Source organism: Colletotrichum truncatum (assembly GCF_014235925.2).
Source record: "Colletotrichum truncatum strain CMES1059 chromosome Unknown Contig_0001, whole genome shotgun sequence".
NCBI classification, from domain to species: Eukaryota; Fungi; Ascomycota; class Sordariomycetes; order Glomerellales; family Glomerellaceae; genus Colletotrichum; species Colletotrichum truncatum.
The window spans coordinates 9737155-9754160 of record NW_027222398.1 but is presented as its reverse complement, the minus strand read 5'-3'; the positions used below and the strand labels follow the sequence as shown (position 1 = coordinate 9754160).

Genomic DNA, 17006 nt, shown 5'->3' with positions numbered 1-17006 from the left:
GAAGGACGGTAGTAACTACGCCGACTTTCCGGTTATGGCGTGTCAGTATTATGCACAGTGAAAAAGAATTCATCAACTTACCAGACGGCCCCAAAGTGGTGCCAGCCGCGGCGGCACACTCATCCCAAGAGCCGTCACGGAGAACCCCTTCCCCCGCACTTTGGAAGGACGTGCGGCTTTGCCGGTGGGGGGAAGTTACAACGGAGGGCTGAGCTGGCTTTGGACGCGGCGGTTGTAATCGCCGACCCAGCCCTGACTGTCGGAAAATCCGAGTTTCATATGCCTTGTAGCTTGTTGTGATGTCCAGACTGATAAATCAGTGGTCTACTCTGTCAAAAGTTGTAGTTTTCCGCAACAAAATATTCTACGGACACTATACGCAGGCCCTGCCCAGAGTCTTAATGATATGAGCCATGAAAACGCTAACCGAATTACACTTTATCCAGGCGGTTTCCGCGCAGTCTGGGGTGTCGTTTCTCGTCGCCATTGTTGTTTTGGCGGCGGTGGTCAAGTTCCTGGGAACGGCGAAACCGCCGCTGCCGCTGCCGCTGCCGCCTCAACCGCCTGCGCAGCTCGTCGTCGGCCATTTGCCCGAGTTGATTCGGCAGAATGAGGCGAGGAGATGGCATCTGCGGTTGAGCGAGTGGGCGCGGCAATATGGGCCGATTTTTGGGGTTCGGACGGGGTATATTGTTGATTATTACGTCAACTCTGACTTGCTTGTCAAGGTTAGAATGGTCCCTTGTCGTGATTAGATGTATTTGTGTGTATGTGTGTGTGTGTGTGTGTGTGTGTGTGTGTATGTAAAAGCGCTGACTTTGAGGTTTTGCAGGAGCTGTTTGATAAAAGGTCCGCGCAGACGGCGGATAGACCTACGTGGATCATGTCGAGCCGGATCATGAATAACGACTTCAATGTGTTGTTTCTTGATGCTAGTCATCCGCGATGGAAGGTCTGGGTCCCCCCTTTTGTGAAATGTGGATAGCGCTGTGTTGACGTTGTGCAGAACCAACGAAAGGTGATTCAACAACTCGTTACGAGTGTCCCGCAAGCTGATCGGATTGTGCCGTAAGATTGCCCTGTAAAGGTAGCGAGATTGCGGGAATACTGATTGTGCTGGGCCTAGACTTTTGGAATACGAGACGCTCAAGTTTCTCCGTGAGAATGTTGCCAGGACTGACGGGGGCTTGGCTGGTGAGAGGTTGTTTAGGGCTATTGAGAGGTATACGTACAGCGCCTTCTCGACTGCGATGATGGGGATGGATGTGAGTTTTATTTAATGTCTTGGTGGCTGAGATGGCTAAGTGTGGGTAGATACCTGAGACGGATGATGCCGTCATCGACTTCATAATGGGTGAGTTTGTTGGTTTGTTTCGGGGGTTGTGCTAATGATTTGCAGAGGCCGAGACACAGATATTCAGTAAGGATGGTTCTTCGTCTAGCTGTGAAGGGTGACTTGGCTGATCGTGTTTCTATAACGTAGACACATTTCCCGGGTCGAATATCATTGACTTGGTTCCTTCTCTCGGCAAGCTGCCATTATGGCTGAAGCCGTGGGAGAAGAAAGGCCGCGCAAGATATCGCAGAGATTTGGATTGGGCGATGAAGAGGTTGAAGGTATTTCGAGAATGGTCCGCTTACATGTTCTTCTGAAGGCTGACGAGCATATCTTGAGGTTGTCGAGGACCGCATGGACGAGGATGCCCCTCTCAAAGATTCGTTCTTTGGTTCGGTTTTGCAACACGAGGAGTTGAGAGGCGTTTCCTGCAGGGAGGAATTGGCGATCCTTGGTCTTTCACTCATTGTTGGCGCTGCTGATACGGTAGGTCTCGCCGTGAGGCGCATTTTACTTGTAACCTTCTCAGTACATCGCTAACCGAAGCAGAGCCGAATGACGACGTGGTCGTTCCTCGAAGCGATGATGATGTACCCCGATGTACAGGCCAAAGCCAAAAAAGAAATCGGCAAGTAGAACGAAGCTAATGTTATTGCATGTAGACTGGTGCTAACGAATACATGTCCAGACCGGGTCGTCGGCGACAGGTTGCCGGTTTATGCAGACTTCAATCGCATCCCTTACATTCGCATGCTGATGAAGGAGGTTTGGAGGTGGCGGCCGCCAGTCGCACTTGGGCATCCGCATATCACGGCGCGGGATACGCAAGTGGGGGGATACCACTTGCCCAAAGGGTCAAGACTCCATATCAATGCATAGTATGTTCGGTCGCCTCTTGATCTAGTTTGGAAGTGAAGGGGAGATGATTCGATGAGAAGCTGATCTTAAACAGTGCAATCGGCCATGATCCTGCGAGACACAAGGACCCGGATCGCTTCTGGCCGGAGAGGTTCAAGGATGATGAGACCACGGTAACACCCCTGCTCTATACTTTGCCGGTTTTGCAGTTTCTAATGACAACAGACTATGGAGAGCATCAATTCTCCTGACCCCACGAAAAGGGACCATTTTGCTTTTGGTGCCGGGCGCCGTGTTTGTAGGTCTCTACCCAGAATTCTGTCCGGAGAGTGCTGACACCAGGTTAGGCCCCGGATACCACGTCGCAGAACGGTCGTTTGCCGTCGCCATAATGCGCATTCTGTGGTCTTTTGACGTAGTCACGGCGCCGGGTGCGAAGACGCCGCTTGAGTTCTCCGACTATGCGGCGGCTTTACCCGGCAACCCCGATAGCAGCATGCCTGTGAAGCTTCAGTACCGGAGCGAGAGTCGGAAAGAAGCCATTTTGAAGGCGTTTGAAGAAGAAACAGCGGATAGACCGGTGAAAGTGAGTCCTTTTCCCTCATTCTCTTCACACTACTTTGGTGTAGTGTCCAGTGCAACCCGAAACTGAAATACGGATACGTGTAGATGCCCCTGAGCATGGGAGAACTAGCTGTTCTAGATCCTTCTGAGTATCGTTAGTCATGCTTTTTAAAGACATAAAGAATAAAATTATTATATACGTTACTAGGATAATTATTGTAGATAAAGAGGATTTAATTACGGATTTAAGCTTTACAACAGCTTGTAACTATAACTCTCATGGCAGCGCTAGCGCTTGCTTATCGCAGAATATTGAGAAACCAAGGCATCGACTAATTGTAGTTTTGATTCTCTTTAATCCAAGTATATTCATTTAGACCGTCTAAAAGGTACGTTATGAATGGGGATAGATTAGAGAACCTTGCGGAAAGGTTAGGGATAGTTGCTTTCGCCAATGGGAGGCTAGTCGCCTCTTGAGTGCTGTATCGAAAGCCGCTTGGTTGCCAAACGCTACTTTGACGATCCACGAACTTATTGTAACAAGCGGTTATTGTAATCCTTGAACTCTGACTATGTGGAGAAGTGTTCGATGGCGTTTTGAGCGTCGACGAGAGTGGTTCAACGAATCTGGCATACAGGATGGTTTTGCCGAAGCCAGCAGGGTCGTTGATCTATAGCAGCTTAGTGACTAAGTCGCCAGGCGAAAGCTATTCAAGGATATTATCTCGTGTTAGTAACTACTCGTAGGTGTCGTTAAGCCACTTTTAGACGGCGTTATTATATAGATCGTTTGGAAATGGGCATCCTTGCCAAACGCGTAAGTCTCCTTTTGTCTCGGCTGTAGTCGTTAGTAAGTGAATTTCCAAGTGGCCGTAATACTGTCACCTTTGATCACTTCGTCTACTTTGAGTAGTAACGTTCAGATCTCGGCATCATAGCTTGATTCTAGGAAACTGTCTGAATCTGCAAATGCGTAACGCTGTATCTGCTTTTCTAGTCTCCCGGTGCCTTTACCTTCCAACGCAGGGGGTAATCGGCTCGAGACTTGCCTTCAAGTCATGAAATCTGCCAGGTTCTTAACTCTGTACTTTATGGCTGAGGTGCGTATGGTGGAATTTGTGGATGGGAATTACGGTTTAGAAAGATTGCACCAGCAGGGCGAGAGTATGAACTTGGTCTAATCGCTGTGATTGTCTGCCACCTAGACTCCGCAGGCATACTCTGCTGACCGGGTGTCTTCCGTGATGTTGCTTGCGAGCTCTTGAGTACTTGGGGCTGTTGTTCGCAGAACTTAGGTATACCGACCAAGAGCTGGTTGAATACGGCCAACCTTGGCGCAGCGTCCAGGCCGGGTGATAAACGTCGTGCACTTGTCGTTCGAAATGCCGACAGCCTCGCCCCGTGCTTTGGAGCGATGCTTCTCGCCATCAAAGTTTGCTGTTAGGTAACTTGGATCGCGTCCATGATTCTTGTACGAGCCAATTTTTAGATCGCTTCCAACAGAAGTTGAAAAGCTCAACAAGGCCTACAACGCCGACGATCAGCTCAATGAGTTCTATAGCAGCTTGCAGGATTGCACGCCAGTCTTTCCGAGCGGGTAGGTGAGCTCTAGATAGACAGGTTCTGGGGCCATTGCTGTGCCGCAGAGTGGCATTAGTGTGTCTGCGAGCGACGTGCGTCATGTTGGTTCTATCCAAAGGATTCAATATGCCACCACACTATCCCGATGGCTGCGGTAAGGCTGGGCTATGCTATGGCGACGAGCTTGACTTTTATCCTCCAGCATGCGCCGACAGTTCTTCAACAAATCGCGGGCAACAGCAAGGCGTCCTGCTGCTCCCGTAGCGTGGCCTTCTACACCGAGCTCACCACCAAGATGGCGTTCATTTGCAGACTCCCGCAAAGCAGCCGCGTCTCCATGGCAGTCATGGTTTGAGCGGGCTGCAAGTTAGCAGGTAGTGAAAATGTGTGCCTGCCTGTCGTAGCATCTGGGTTGAACCCAAGATGATCCTGGGAACACCATCTTCGCAGCCCCTCAAGCCCTAAATATTGCAACAATCAGATAATCGCGACCCTGAGCGGATCTATGCCGCCAAAGCGAGAATATTTCCATCCTGTTGCATCTTATCGCAACACATGGCCAGGCCCGCAATGCTCTGACACAGAGCTTTAGCTTCCGGACAGTGAACCAACACACGGTAAAATAACAATAATTGAGTTTTCTCATCAGTTCCAACGCCAGGGCTGGCCATATAATGTGAAGAAGTCAGGAATGTTCTACTTTCCGTTGGGCTGGAGAGGTAATTATTCTAAGACATAAACTGTTAGCGTTGTACTAACTCAGGTGTCATAGCCTAGCATAAGTGATTCAAGGTACACTAAATATTACGATAAGGAAAAGGCCGTAATGTTGTTGTAAGGTACCTCAATGTTAAGGACTGCGAAAACGCTTCTATAACACCTATCGTAAGTACAAATAAGTAACCCAGCTCAATAAATCATTTAAAAATTAAAGCCCTGTACACTACAACATCAAAAGTTATTACAAAAAGAAAAAGGGGGGGGAGTGGGCTAAAAAGGGCTAATCTATATGCCTAGGTAACTAGGAATGTGTAGTCTTAGACAGCAACCTAATTGGAGAAGTCATAACTAATCTCAATTCCATCATGTTTCACTTAACATCGTAAGGGCAGGCTCAAAATAAATGGCCCATATACAGGAGCTGCTCCCCTTTTCAGACCGACTTCCATTCTGTTTTAAACCTCTTCCGACCTCATCACCAGCAACTAGTTTTTCAGAGAATTACTTTGAGGCCTACAAACTGCACTCTCCATTACTTCGCTTTGCATACAAGTCCCCCCACACCAAGACTTTTTTCACATTTACACCACCATGGCTCGTAATATTGTTTTTGTTTTAAGTCTCTTCGTGCATGCCATTGTTGCACCGTCATCATTGCCTAGCCAGGGCTGTGGGGTGCTTGCCGGCAATGCCAACTTGATCCAGATATCTAGCAGCGCGAATAATTCGCCTTCCACTTGCACCAATGACTGCGTAGGTGCTTCTTACAGTTATGCTCTTTTGTTCAACCAGCAATGCTTTTGCACCAATACCGCTCCTCAATTCCGAGAGTGCCCGACTCCCAATGCCAACCTTTGTACCATCACCTGCCCAGGAAACTCAAACTTCAAGTGTGGGGGTTTTGCTACGGGCGTTGGAGTCTCTTACAATGTCTATGGCAACAACCCCGTTGTAGTCGCGCCTGGGGCAGGTTGCCCGGCTTCTTCCACAACATCCTCTTCTACGTCATCATCATCGTCGGTGTCTTCATCGACACCATCATCTTCTTCAGCCTCGACGTCTCCCTCGACAACACCATCTGATACCACAACAACTTCCTCCAGTATTTCAACAAGCTATTCTCCCTCCACTTCTAGCACATCGACATCGTCTAGCTCAACTACAGCCTTGTCACTCTCATCGTCATCCACTCAGCTACCTTCAAGCACGAGCAGCAGCGGTTTGACGGCGGCGACGAGTACCAGCTCCCCAGTCAGTCTGAGCTCAACTAGTACTTCAACAAGCAGTCCGGTCATCAGCAGCAGTCAAAGTTTCTCAACTGGATCGACCGTATCGGGTACAATCTCAGTCTCAGGCAGTTCAGCTATGGCCAGCGTGTCCATGACCACCTCGCCATCGTCGTTCATGTCGTCACTGCCAACTCCAAACGCAAGCTCTTCATCGACTAGTTTATTCACAGCCAGCGCATCCACGGCTACCAGTTCTACGTCATCCTCTGTGTCGCTTCTATCCAATTCGACAAGAGCTAGTACTCCGTCACCACCAGAAACACTTGTGGGGACGCCGGTTATTTTTAGCATTCTCCCAGCCGTAACTGGTGCTTAAATCCCTTGGCACACTGGATTCAAAACATATAGTTGATATTACGTCCGAAGGCTTGGAAATCAGACAGGAGATTTACAACAGTTCGTTTTATTCATGTATGATAACTTTATTTTTCCTGATAAATGCTTTGCGCTGTTTATATAACAATTCGCGGCTCTTTAGCAGACAGAAAGTGCGGTCTAAATTCTGTCATCCAGGCATTCCTTTCGACAGTCATTATCAGGCCTTTGCTCTGGATCGGTTGTGAGGATTTGCCGTTCGAGTTCTCTGAACAGTGCTTACGAGAAAACTATATTTCTGAAAAGAATTGGAGTAATTTGACGAGTGCTGCAACTTGCTGAACTATATCAACCAGACCGTGGCCAGAAACGATAGCCAAGAAAATGGCATGGCTTCCACACGCACAGAAGAAAGCACAGTAGTCTTGGATAGGCTCCGGCAGACGAAGAAAACTCTTTCCGCTGCCCTAAAAACCAGCACCGCGTCAGATAAACTTGCTAGACAGCAGTTATGGTACTAGTGGGGTGACCTTCAGAATGGTGGAAAATCTTCCTCCTTGGTTTGTCCAGTGACATATTTGCAAACCCATGATATACTCCAAGACCTTTTAGGTCGACGGCATCCTGGAACTGGGCGTTAGCTTGTCTAATCTGAGAAATTTGAGAGTTGGGTAAGTTATCAGTCAGAGGAACTTTTGTGGACTACCAGCCTCCGTAAGCTTGACGCTCACACTATTATACACTTAGTATTAAGGGAATAATGCAACCCATATCAACTAGCGGGCGACGAGAAGCCCGTCTTATTGTAAGTATCGAAGGCTTCGGAACCAGTGCCTGGTTTACAGAGAAAGTAATGCCATCGCTATTGAAGATATTCATGCCTTCTAATGTCGCCAACTCGAGTTGTGGCCTATTTCTGCGGTTTAGGAAACGAGAAAGCTGTTCCCAGGTGCTCTCGACAAGGTGTGGGAGACAGGCAATAATGAGAAAGGAGGTTCGTGGCCGTTGAATCGACTAGGGAGGATACAGGCCCGACCGAACAGTAGCGAACATGGACCTAAAGCCCTCGACCGGCTAAAAGACGAACATTGAAAACTTATGGTCACTACCAGAGGAGGAAACTTATAAGCAGACACATGCACCCAGATGCACCACTGCAAACCTCTAGATAATGCTACACCACCACCAAAGATGTCGACTCATAGCGGACGTTGAAGGCAAGCCGGATTCTAGTATTTTGCCGCAACAACTCCTGGTATCGGTGTAAAGTATGACTAAGAGCTTATTACTTTGCTTAATTACGCTAGAATCACCCCCCAGGAGTTAATATCAAACACTAACCCCAAGCCTTATGCTTTTCGTATCTCGTGTAGTAGACCGGCTGGTGCTTCTTGAAGAGTACGTGCCTTTAGATCAGATCTCGGCAGTGCCCTGGGAATCTTTACTGTGCACATAAGTTAGACATACCAATATGTTTTAAAATCGAGCAAGATTCCACAAGCTTGAATATTGAGGTCGAACTCTTCTGCCTAGAAAGAAAACCCAAAAATCAGTCATTTTTTGCTCAGGACATTTAGATGTAGTGAAAAACTCTTCATTCTTTGGCCCATATATCAGAACCATGCTATGCAGACCAAATGCAGAACTAAAACATAGACCAAAACCTGCTTATCTGCCAGTCTATCCATCTGTTCTGGTCCTTGTCCTGACCCCTGACCTTTCACCGCCTGACCTTGACGTGATCTGACATGAATTGACCGAATCTAAACTAGACTGAACTGGCTTGACCTAAACTGTAACTCTGACTGTATAGCCAAAGGTCGACTCGTCTTTAATCATATGTTCTTTGGTGAGCCTCTCGGTCAAATAGGTCGGCAAAACTCTCCTGAAGTAGCCACAAATCACCCGAGCCGCATTTCACATTACACTTCCGCTAAACTAAAATAGTAAGGGCCACTGTCACAAGGACAGCTACAGGGTCTAGACCTGCTGAAAAAAGCCCTTGCATTGGGAATGCCCCTGAGGTCGCAAGGTGAGGTGACTTGAGTGGGGAATGGCCTGCTTTGTCTGTGGGAGTGCTCCCCATGGGGCAAATCTGGGGTTCAGAAGATAGCACGCGGTTATCCATGAAGATTCGTGCTGATATATATTCACACTCTTCTTCCACTTTCCAAGCTCTTAGAACCCTTCCAAACCACTGGCTTCCTGCTTCAACCATCGGTCCTTTTCGTTGTCTTCAGATATCCCAATTTGCAAGAGGCCTACATTATGGCATCCGTTGAAGGGTCCGAACTTAGGCTCCTAGAGCTTTGTACCAAGGAGTCATGGTGGCGGGTACCACACCTCATAAGACTGAACATGCTCCTGCTTGTACCGTTTTTCGCTAGCTATGTGGGCGGTTTCGATGGTAGCATGCTTAACGGAATCCAGACAGTCAAACAGTGGCAAGAAGGTTTGTTTCCAAAGCTTCCTCAGTCTGTCCTTCACAACCTTCATTTGGACCGACGAAAACTAACCTGAGGTCAATATGTAGACTTTGAACATCCTTCTGGGGCTACTTTAGGTCTTTTGGTCAACATGCAAGTTATCGGTGGTGTAGTGTCTTTGCCTCTCGCTCCCTATGCTGCGGACAAGTTCGGAAGACGGCATCCCATATGCCTGGGGTCTCTTATTATTATTATCGGTGCAGTAGTGCAAGGCTGTGCCCAGAATATGGCTATGTTCATTGCTGGCCGGTTCTTCATCGGCCTGGGCGGAGGGTTTGTCTCAACCGCTGCCCCTCCACTGCTTGGTGAGCTGGCGTATCCGACACACCGACCTATCATTACCGCTATATATAATACTACATGGGTAAGCCAGCACATCTGAACGAGAGCTATTCGCCTTCGCATCCCGTTTTCTTTCCAAGCTACCAGCCTAACTAACCAGAAAATAGTACGTGGGGTCTATTGTTGCTGCTTGGACTACATATGGCACATTTAGACTGCCCAGCAGTTGGAGTTGGCGCATCCCTTCGCTCCTACAGGCCGCTGTGTCTGTTTTCCAAGGCACCTTGATCTATTTCGTGCCCGAGAGCCCAAGATGGCTTATTGCGAATGGCCGAACGGCGCAAGCAACCAAAATACTTAATCAATATCACTGCGGAACCCAGGAGCCGACTGAGCTGGTAAGGCTTCAGGTGGCCGAGATTACCAGCGCCATTGAGTTTGAGCGCTCTTATGACTCGGCTTCTTACCTTCAATTCTTTCGGACAAGTGAGTTCCATGTCTTTCTACAACGTGGAACCCAAAAGAGATTACTAACCCCTATGGCTCGCTTTTAGAGGGTAACCGCCATCGGCTGTTCATTGTAGTCAGCCTTGGCTTCATTATCCAATGGTGTGGCAACCAGCTCATTTCGTCGTACCTCGCCCTTGTCCTCAATGATACAGGAATCACCGACCCAGAAACGCAGAATCTCATTAACGGATGCCTCCAAATCTTCAATTGGGTCATTGCCAGCAGCTCTGCTACATTCGTTAATCGACTGAATAGGCGATTTATGCTTCTCACATCCAACATTGGGATGTTGATAGCTTTTACGATCTGGACTGCCCTCGCCGCCCGAAACCAACAACAAGAAGGCGGCAGCAAAGGACTCGGTATCGGCGTGGTAGTGATGGTGTTCGTTTTCTATCTCTTTTACAACTTCGCAATGAACCCTCTGCCCATCGCCTATCTGCTCGAGGTACTGCCATACACTCTTCGTGCCAAGGGTCTTACTGCGTTCAACTTGGCACAATTCTGCAGCGGCATTTTCAATGGCTTCGTTAACCCGGTAGCACTGGAAGCCCTGCGTTGGAGATACTATATTGTATTCGTTTGCGCGCTGCTATTGTGGCTAATCATTATCTACTTCACTTTCCCCGAGACGCGTGGTATGACCCTAGAAGAGGTCAGCCAGGTCTTTGATGGCAATCAGCCACTTGAGAGAACATTTAAAATCAAGGACGATGGCCTTGCTGAGGCTGGCCACACGGAGATCAAGTTGTCGGATGATAAGGGGACATGAGACTATGACAGTCCTTTATTGTTACCACAAGAATCTAGTGACAATGTTTACCCTGATCAATGAAACTGCTGGCCGATGTATTTGGGACGATAGAGTTAATATTGAGAAATCCTTAAGGCACACATACCTTCTGGTAATCTAGTTTGTCTCACATTTCTGCTTGGCTCTGCATACACATTTCTTCTATAAACGTAATAATGCTTCCGTCCCTTGAATCAGCTGATCGTGAAATAGATAAGTAGATGGCTGCTTCGGTTGCCTTTTATATACTAAGTAGCGGCTGACAGCAACCATCCGAGTCGTTGTACCTGTATTGCGTGGCGAACAGCAAGCTAAAGACCAGTTTCTTGTCCGAGTACTTCAGAAGTTTTTGAATCCAAGCGAGCCAATATGTCAATCAGACGCATAGCACACTGCTCCGCCTGACATTTGACTCGGTCACTTTCTGCATCATGTGCCAGTTCGAGTAGGTTACTGCCGATTTGTCTTATCTTTTCAGCCTGTTTCGGTATACTAGTGTAAGCAGCTGGGATTTCGCACAGTATACTACATATTGCTGGGATTCGCTTACACAATGCTCCCCCTCGGCCTGGAGATGTAAAAATGGAACGCTCTTGAGCGTGTTTATGAAATCCTGGGTCAGCTCTATCTGCCTTATGGCAAGCACTTGTGGCTCTGCACTGAGTCCCATGACCTGGGGCATGTCACATTGAATCGCAGAGTTTAGTAGGAAGATTTTGATCGTGTGGATGGTGAGAAGATAAGTAGTTCGCTGGCGCTGCAGAATATCAGACGGATGTTGCGCTCCAACTTGAATAGAATAAATAGGTGACTCTCCGGGTAAATCGGCCGTGACAGGGAAGTTGTTGGTCAAATTTATCATTTCAAGATATGCCTCCGATAACTTCGAGATGCTCTCGCCATGGTTTTCTCTGACTGCATGCGACGTCAAACTCCTGCTGAACTTTAGTTTCATGGCTTGGGTCACATCGGCAGCTATGGTCCATAGTCGACGGATGACGTGAAATCCCTCCAAAAGACGGTTCTCTACCTCACTGCCATTCAATCCCTGAATATGGTCGAATAGAGGTACAGAGCTAGTTGAGTGTGTCTTAAGAGTAAATGCGGTCTCAAATAACGTTTCATGAATCATCACCGGACGATTCCTCATAACCATGGCCGTCTTATCGCAGACATACAGCTGCCAGAAAGCGTTGCGGAGGATCGTCTCTTCGATAGGGTCTTTTCCCTCCAGCGAAGTTTCGTCGTAGAGCCGCATTCGCATTGCGAGGAGACCCGCCTGGTTAAGAATATTGATCGACAGCCCGTTCTTGCCTGTGGCCTGTTGTATGGCTGAAGAAAGTAGCAAACGGATACTAAGAGACGATGAATTGGGCTGCTCCAAATCGTAGTCCTCGTAAATTGCGAGCATATTCCGTGATGCCCGGAGGAACAATTGGGCAGTGAGTTGTTTACTAGGCAGAAGAGTCTCAGGGACGGCGTAAGAGACGACTGCGCATAGAGCGGTAAGTAGTGTGAAATTTCTAAGGACCTTGAACCGCTCTTGCTCATCATCAGCGGCAAATGAGTGTAAAGCCCACGCGTGATCGTCGTCTGTGTTCCTCACGATCGGAAACGGGATAAAAAATCGACTGACACCCGCTCGCAACGTTGCTTCATGGCATATTGGGATAGCCCCAAAAACGTATTGAGTATATAGGGATATACACTGGTCAGCGATTGTAGCCGCTGTTATTGGTGGCGAGGCAGCTGAAAGCCCCGTCAGAAGTTCTAGATGAACCCTGACAACAGTTTGTGATTGGATGTCCGGTGGTTCAAACAACAGACTTGGAGATAAACCGCCGACAAGCGAGCTGTCAAAGACTGGAGACGAGGAAGATACATTTACAGTCGGACTGGCCAGGCACTTCGCTTCTCTGGGTTGATCAGCGGCCGGGGATGTTGTGTTAAGAGGCTGTCTCGGGCGATTGTCCAGCAACTTGGCCGGTTTTGGACCCCGTCTCCTTGGAGGAGGGTATTGGCAAGGGGCATTGGCGGCCTGGCAGTTTCGACAGGTCGGCAAGCCGTCACACTTACAGTTGGTTTGTTAGTGGGAGAGGGATGTCATTCTCTAGAAAGGACCGAGTCGGCATAACTCACCTTAACTTTGCGGCGGCGACATATCGTGCAGGCTCGTCTTGTGCTTGAAGAAGGCATTTGATTGTTGGCGGAGCAGCAAGAAGGTAAGGTCGGGCAAATAGGCGGGTGTCGCATTGACTTTGACGGGTGTTAACATGTCTTCCAGTGCAGATACCTCGGCTAAATGCCTCCATGGATGTGATCCATAATTAGCCCGAGTCGTACAAGTTCAACTTAGTGTGGTAGTCTCAGGCATCTCCTGGCAATTGACCTACGTAATATGCGCTTTCAAATCTTGCGATGGTAACCTCTCATAGAATCTTTCCTTTATACTGTATAGCAATTGTTATTCCTGTCTGTATAAAACACAGCAACTTCCTTTGAGAGACAAAGCTCAACAAACAACTTCCTGCCTATGCTCATCAGGGATTATTATTTAACCACCCTCACCCATATCAGCTCTAAGAAAGCCCATTCATTATGGCCTCACCGAAGACAGCGGCGTTGCCAAAAGCGCTTCCTACCGACTTTGAATGGGGATTTTCTACGGCCGCTTACCAGATTGAAGGTGCTGCGAATGAAGATGGACGAGGCCCTTCCGTCTGGGATATCTACAGTCATCTAGAACCGTCACGTACGAGTGGGGCTAATGGTGATATTGCTTGCGACCACTATCACCGATTTGAAGAGGACCTTGACCTTCTTGTCAAATACGGTGCGAAGGCATACCGGTTTTCTCTGTCTTGGTCACGTATCATCCCCGAGGGCGGAAGAAATGACCCGATTAATGAAGCTGGCATCGTCTTTTACAACAAGTTGATCGACGGGCTAATTGCCAGGGGTATTACGCCCTGGGTGACTTTATATCACTGGGACCTGCCACAGACGCTAGAGGAACGCTATGGCGGTTGGTTGAATACCGAACAGACCCAGAAGGACTTTGAGCGGTACGCAAGACTATGTTATGAGCGCTTTGGAGACCGGGTCAAAAACTGGATTACGCTCAATGAGCCATGGAACACAGCTATACATGTGAGTAATCTAGTTGGTCCAGCTTGATTTACATGGAGGTTCTTATCATGAGAACAGTCTCGAAAGAAAGAATTGGAGAGACTAAATGACAGCAGGGATACGTGGAGGGCACCGAACCACCCAGCCGCAGCAGCACTCACGACTCCTACGCTAAAGGCGACTCGTCAACAGAGCCTTGGATCGTTGGGAGATCCCTGATTTTGGCGCACGCGAAAGCGGCAAGTTTATACAACAAAGATTTCAAGCCGAAACAAAAAGGCCAAATCGGCGCGTCTTTCAATGGTGATTATTTTGAGCCTTGGGACTCTACCCAACTCAAGGATTACGAAGCAGCCGAGAGGAGGATGGACTTTTGCATTGGCTGGTTTGCCGATCCTATGATGTATGCACCCCATGATAAACATCCTTCACAAGCTCAAAGCCAAGTGCAGGAAAAACTACATGCGCAGTCGTGCTAATGCGTTGCTACATTTCAGCCTGGCAAAAGACTATCCTTCAGTGATGCGCGCGCAGCTTGGAGAACGCCTGCCGGTCTTCACAGAAGCTGAATTTACCCTGCTGCGAGAGGCCGAGCTTGACTTTTACGGGATGAATTACTACACTTCTCAATTTGCACGGCACCGCAGCACCTCGGCACCAGACACGGATTACAAGGGTAATCTAGATGACTTACAAGAAAACAAGGCTGGCGTGTCGATTGGTGAGCTGAGTGGCATTGACTGGCTGCGCTCCGCACCAAAAGGTTTCCGAAAGCATCTCGTGAGAATCTATAATAGGTATGGAAAGCCCATTTATGTTACTGAAAACGGGTGCCCTTGCCCTGGAGAAGATAAGATGAGCAGAGAAGAGTCGGTAAAGGATGAGTATCGACAGCGATACATATCGAGTCACTTGGATTCAATTGTTGGCGCCATACAAGATGGGGCAAAAGTAGCGGGGTACTTCGCCTGGTCGCTGATGGATAACTTTGGTCAGTCATCTCTACCAAAACTGTTCTCTTTAGACAGGGAGAACCGAGTCCTTATTTTTTAATACTTACCTCTTCCTCAGAATGGGCCTCGGGATACAATATTAGATTCGGTGTGACGTACGTCGACTACAATACACTGGAGAGAACGCCGAAAGAGTCGGCCTTAAAACTTCGAAGTATGGTTGAAGGCAGGATGAGTACAGAGCCCTCTGTGTAGATTAGAATAGATGATCAAGGAATACAAGCATTCCCCTACATAGACCCTCCCTGTAATGGCAGGCCTAACCATCAACAAAATCACTTTTTTTCAATGAAATGATTCCTGACAAATGCCAGTTACTTTAAACTCAAAAGCTGATAGATCAAACGGAAGTCGAAAATGCAACGTGTATGGCGTGCTATTCTGCGCATCAGTGGAAAAGGTCGTAAGATGTCTAAGTCATGGGCTTACCCATTGCCGAGCTCGACTTTTAGGGCTTGATTCACGGGGGAAGAAGAATCCGGAGTAAGTGGCGCTGCAACACATGAGGGTACCATAAATTGATAAGAAATTACGCCACAGGCGAGCCCAGCACTCCGACCCCCCTTCGGTGCAGTATGCATCTTAAAGTTCACCGTGGCATATACCGCTCGGATAGCTGGGATGACCTGAGCCCCCTAAGAACGCCTTTTTCGGCAGTCAAGATATCCTGTTTAGGCCTGTGTGTAAGGACTGCGATCATCGCACAACAATCGCTTGGGTAGGTCATGTCGGACCGGTACGAGCTTATGAGTCTGGAACGAAGTGTGCTTGCACAAGGTAAGTTTGGGTATGAATAGCTAAGTATCAAAAAAGCAACCAGGATTGTAATGAATGGACATGAGCGACGGAGATGCCGTACAATATGAATACGAAGAACGAGGAACGAGGAACGTGGAACGAGGAACGAAGAGCGGGGAGATCAAATGCTTACTGACTAAGTCAATGACAAACCTTCTAGGTAGCTCGGACACATGCACACAAATGCACCACTGCACACCTCTAATGATGCTGAACTAGCACCCAAGATGTTGACTCAAAGCGGAAGTTGATCAACTTTTCCGGCTGAGGTCTAAAGGAGAATAATGTCAAAGAAAAGCGTCTCAGAGTTCCAGCATTGGTGCCAACAGCCCCAGAACCATATTTCTATTTATAAGCAGGGGAAGGGACGGAAGGAGGTTTTAGAGTCATTGTAGGAGATGTTCTGTATTCGCACGCGTCTGCTAGTCTAGCGCTCATATCATAAAAAAGAATTCATCAAAGAAAAGCTTCCATGTCTCTTTGTAGAAGCTGTTCCCCGCTTTCTATGATTTCTGAATTCAAATCCTTAAAGCAAAAGTAAACAACCCCATACCGAAATCCATAATCAGAGCCCCTACAGGAGGTCGCTATCCCGTTAACAGAGTCGATTCCTAACTAAATAACAGTGTTAGTACTGTTACAGTTTAGGAGACGATAATACTGCATACTTCTTCCAACACTTGTCGCAGCATGCTGGGCAGGCACCACATATGCCGCAGAGACCGGGATCGCATTTGTTACACATGCAATGTACGTGGCCAGCGTGGCGATAACATTTACCACAATTCTTAGCCTCTTCTTTACAGTTCTTAGTCGAACAGGTAGCCATTATTTCAACAGTCTTAGATAAGGATAAAGAGATCAAATTGTTTATTGTTCGGTGTTTCGGAAAGCTTTTTAGACGATAGTTTGGCTTCCACAAATCTGTAAAACTTTGACATTATTTATAATTGATAAGTAAAGGATCTCTTTGTAGGCTTTGCGGCTCTGTTACCTACTACAGCCCAATTTGTAGTTACCGAGCTATAAATAGTATGCCTCCTCTACCTAAGCACACCAAGAGCAGCAAACCTATGGACTGCTTTCACGTGGGATTTATAAAAGTTGCCTGCTCGTGCCTTTCTTTTCAGCTCGTGACTAGCAGTCTATGTAGTTTGTTGCATTCTGCTACGTGTCAAATCCTGATTATGAATGGGTCGCAACGATCCAGGTTTTTCATGACGATTTGTCTTAGTCTTACGTATTCCTCTTGCCTGCTAAGAAGGTGGAGAAGTGAGATATTCATCCGTGGTTGATGTTATGGCCAATAGATTGTAGCAACCGGGATGTAGC

General features: G+C 47.8%; 5 protein-coding genes across 5 annotated transcripts; 3 read left to right on the top strand and 2 right to left on the bottom strand.

Moving 5' to 3' along the window:
* Positions 1–413: 413 nt before the first annotated feature.
* Positions 414–2846, top strand: CTRU02_202728 (uncharacterized protein; the record flags this gene model as incomplete). The annotated part of the gene is made up of 12 exons (XM_036728890.2): positions 414–728; positions 833–952; positions 1007–1068; positions 1127–1265; positions 1315–1379; positions 1479–1617; positions 1676–1822; positions 1886–1964; positions 2025–2214; positions 2289–2367; positions 2420–2492; positions 2542–2846. The coding sequence occupies 12 exons, from the start codon at positions 414–416 to the stop codon at positions 2844–2846; spliced, it is 1713 nt and encodes a 570-aa protein (XP_036579405.2).
* A 6085-nt stretch (positions 2847–8931) lies between these two features.
* CTRU02_202727 (hexose transporter protein (Lactose permease)) lies at positions 8932–10713 on the top strand (the record flags this gene model as incomplete). Its single annotated transcript, XM_036728888.1, has 4 exons — positions 8932–9115; positions 9197–9513; positions 9599–9917; positions 9986–10713. 4 exons carry the CDS (start codon positions 8932–8934, stop codon positions 10711–10713), a joined length of 1548 nt encoding a protein of 515 aa, XP_036579403.1.
* A 495-nt stretch (positions 10714–11208) lies between these two features.
* On the bottom strand, positions 11209–12930 carry CTRU02_202726 (C6 transcription factor; the record flags this gene model as incomplete). Its single annotated transcript, XM_070204082.1, has 3 exons — positions 11209–11226; positions 11285–12805; positions 12874–12930. The coding sequence occupies 3 exons, from the start codon at positions 12928–12930 to the stop codon at positions 11209–11211; spliced, it is 1596 nt and encodes a 531-aa protein (XP_070062664.1).
* Positions 12931–13332: 402 nt separating this feature from the next.
* On the top strand, positions 13333–15071 carry CTRU02_202725 (putative beta-glucosidase; the record flags this gene model as incomplete). Its single annotated transcript, XM_036728886.2, has 4 exons — positions 13333–13884; positions 13980–14266; positions 14361–14854; positions 14935–15071. 4 exons carry the CDS (start codon positions 13333–13335, stop codon positions 15069–15071), a joined length of 1470 nt encoding a protein of 489 aa, XP_036579401.2.
* A 1214-nt stretch (positions 15072–16285) lies between these two features.
* Positions 16286–16503, bottom strand: CTRU02_202724 (uncharacterized protein; the record flags this gene model as incomplete). Its single annotated transcript, XM_036728885.2, has 2 exons — positions 16286–16289; positions 16343–16503. 2 exons carry the CDS (start codon positions 16501–16503, stop codon positions 16286–16288), a joined length of 165 nt encoding a protein of 54 aa, XP_036579400.2.
* Positions 16504–17006: the final 503 nt, after the last annotated feature.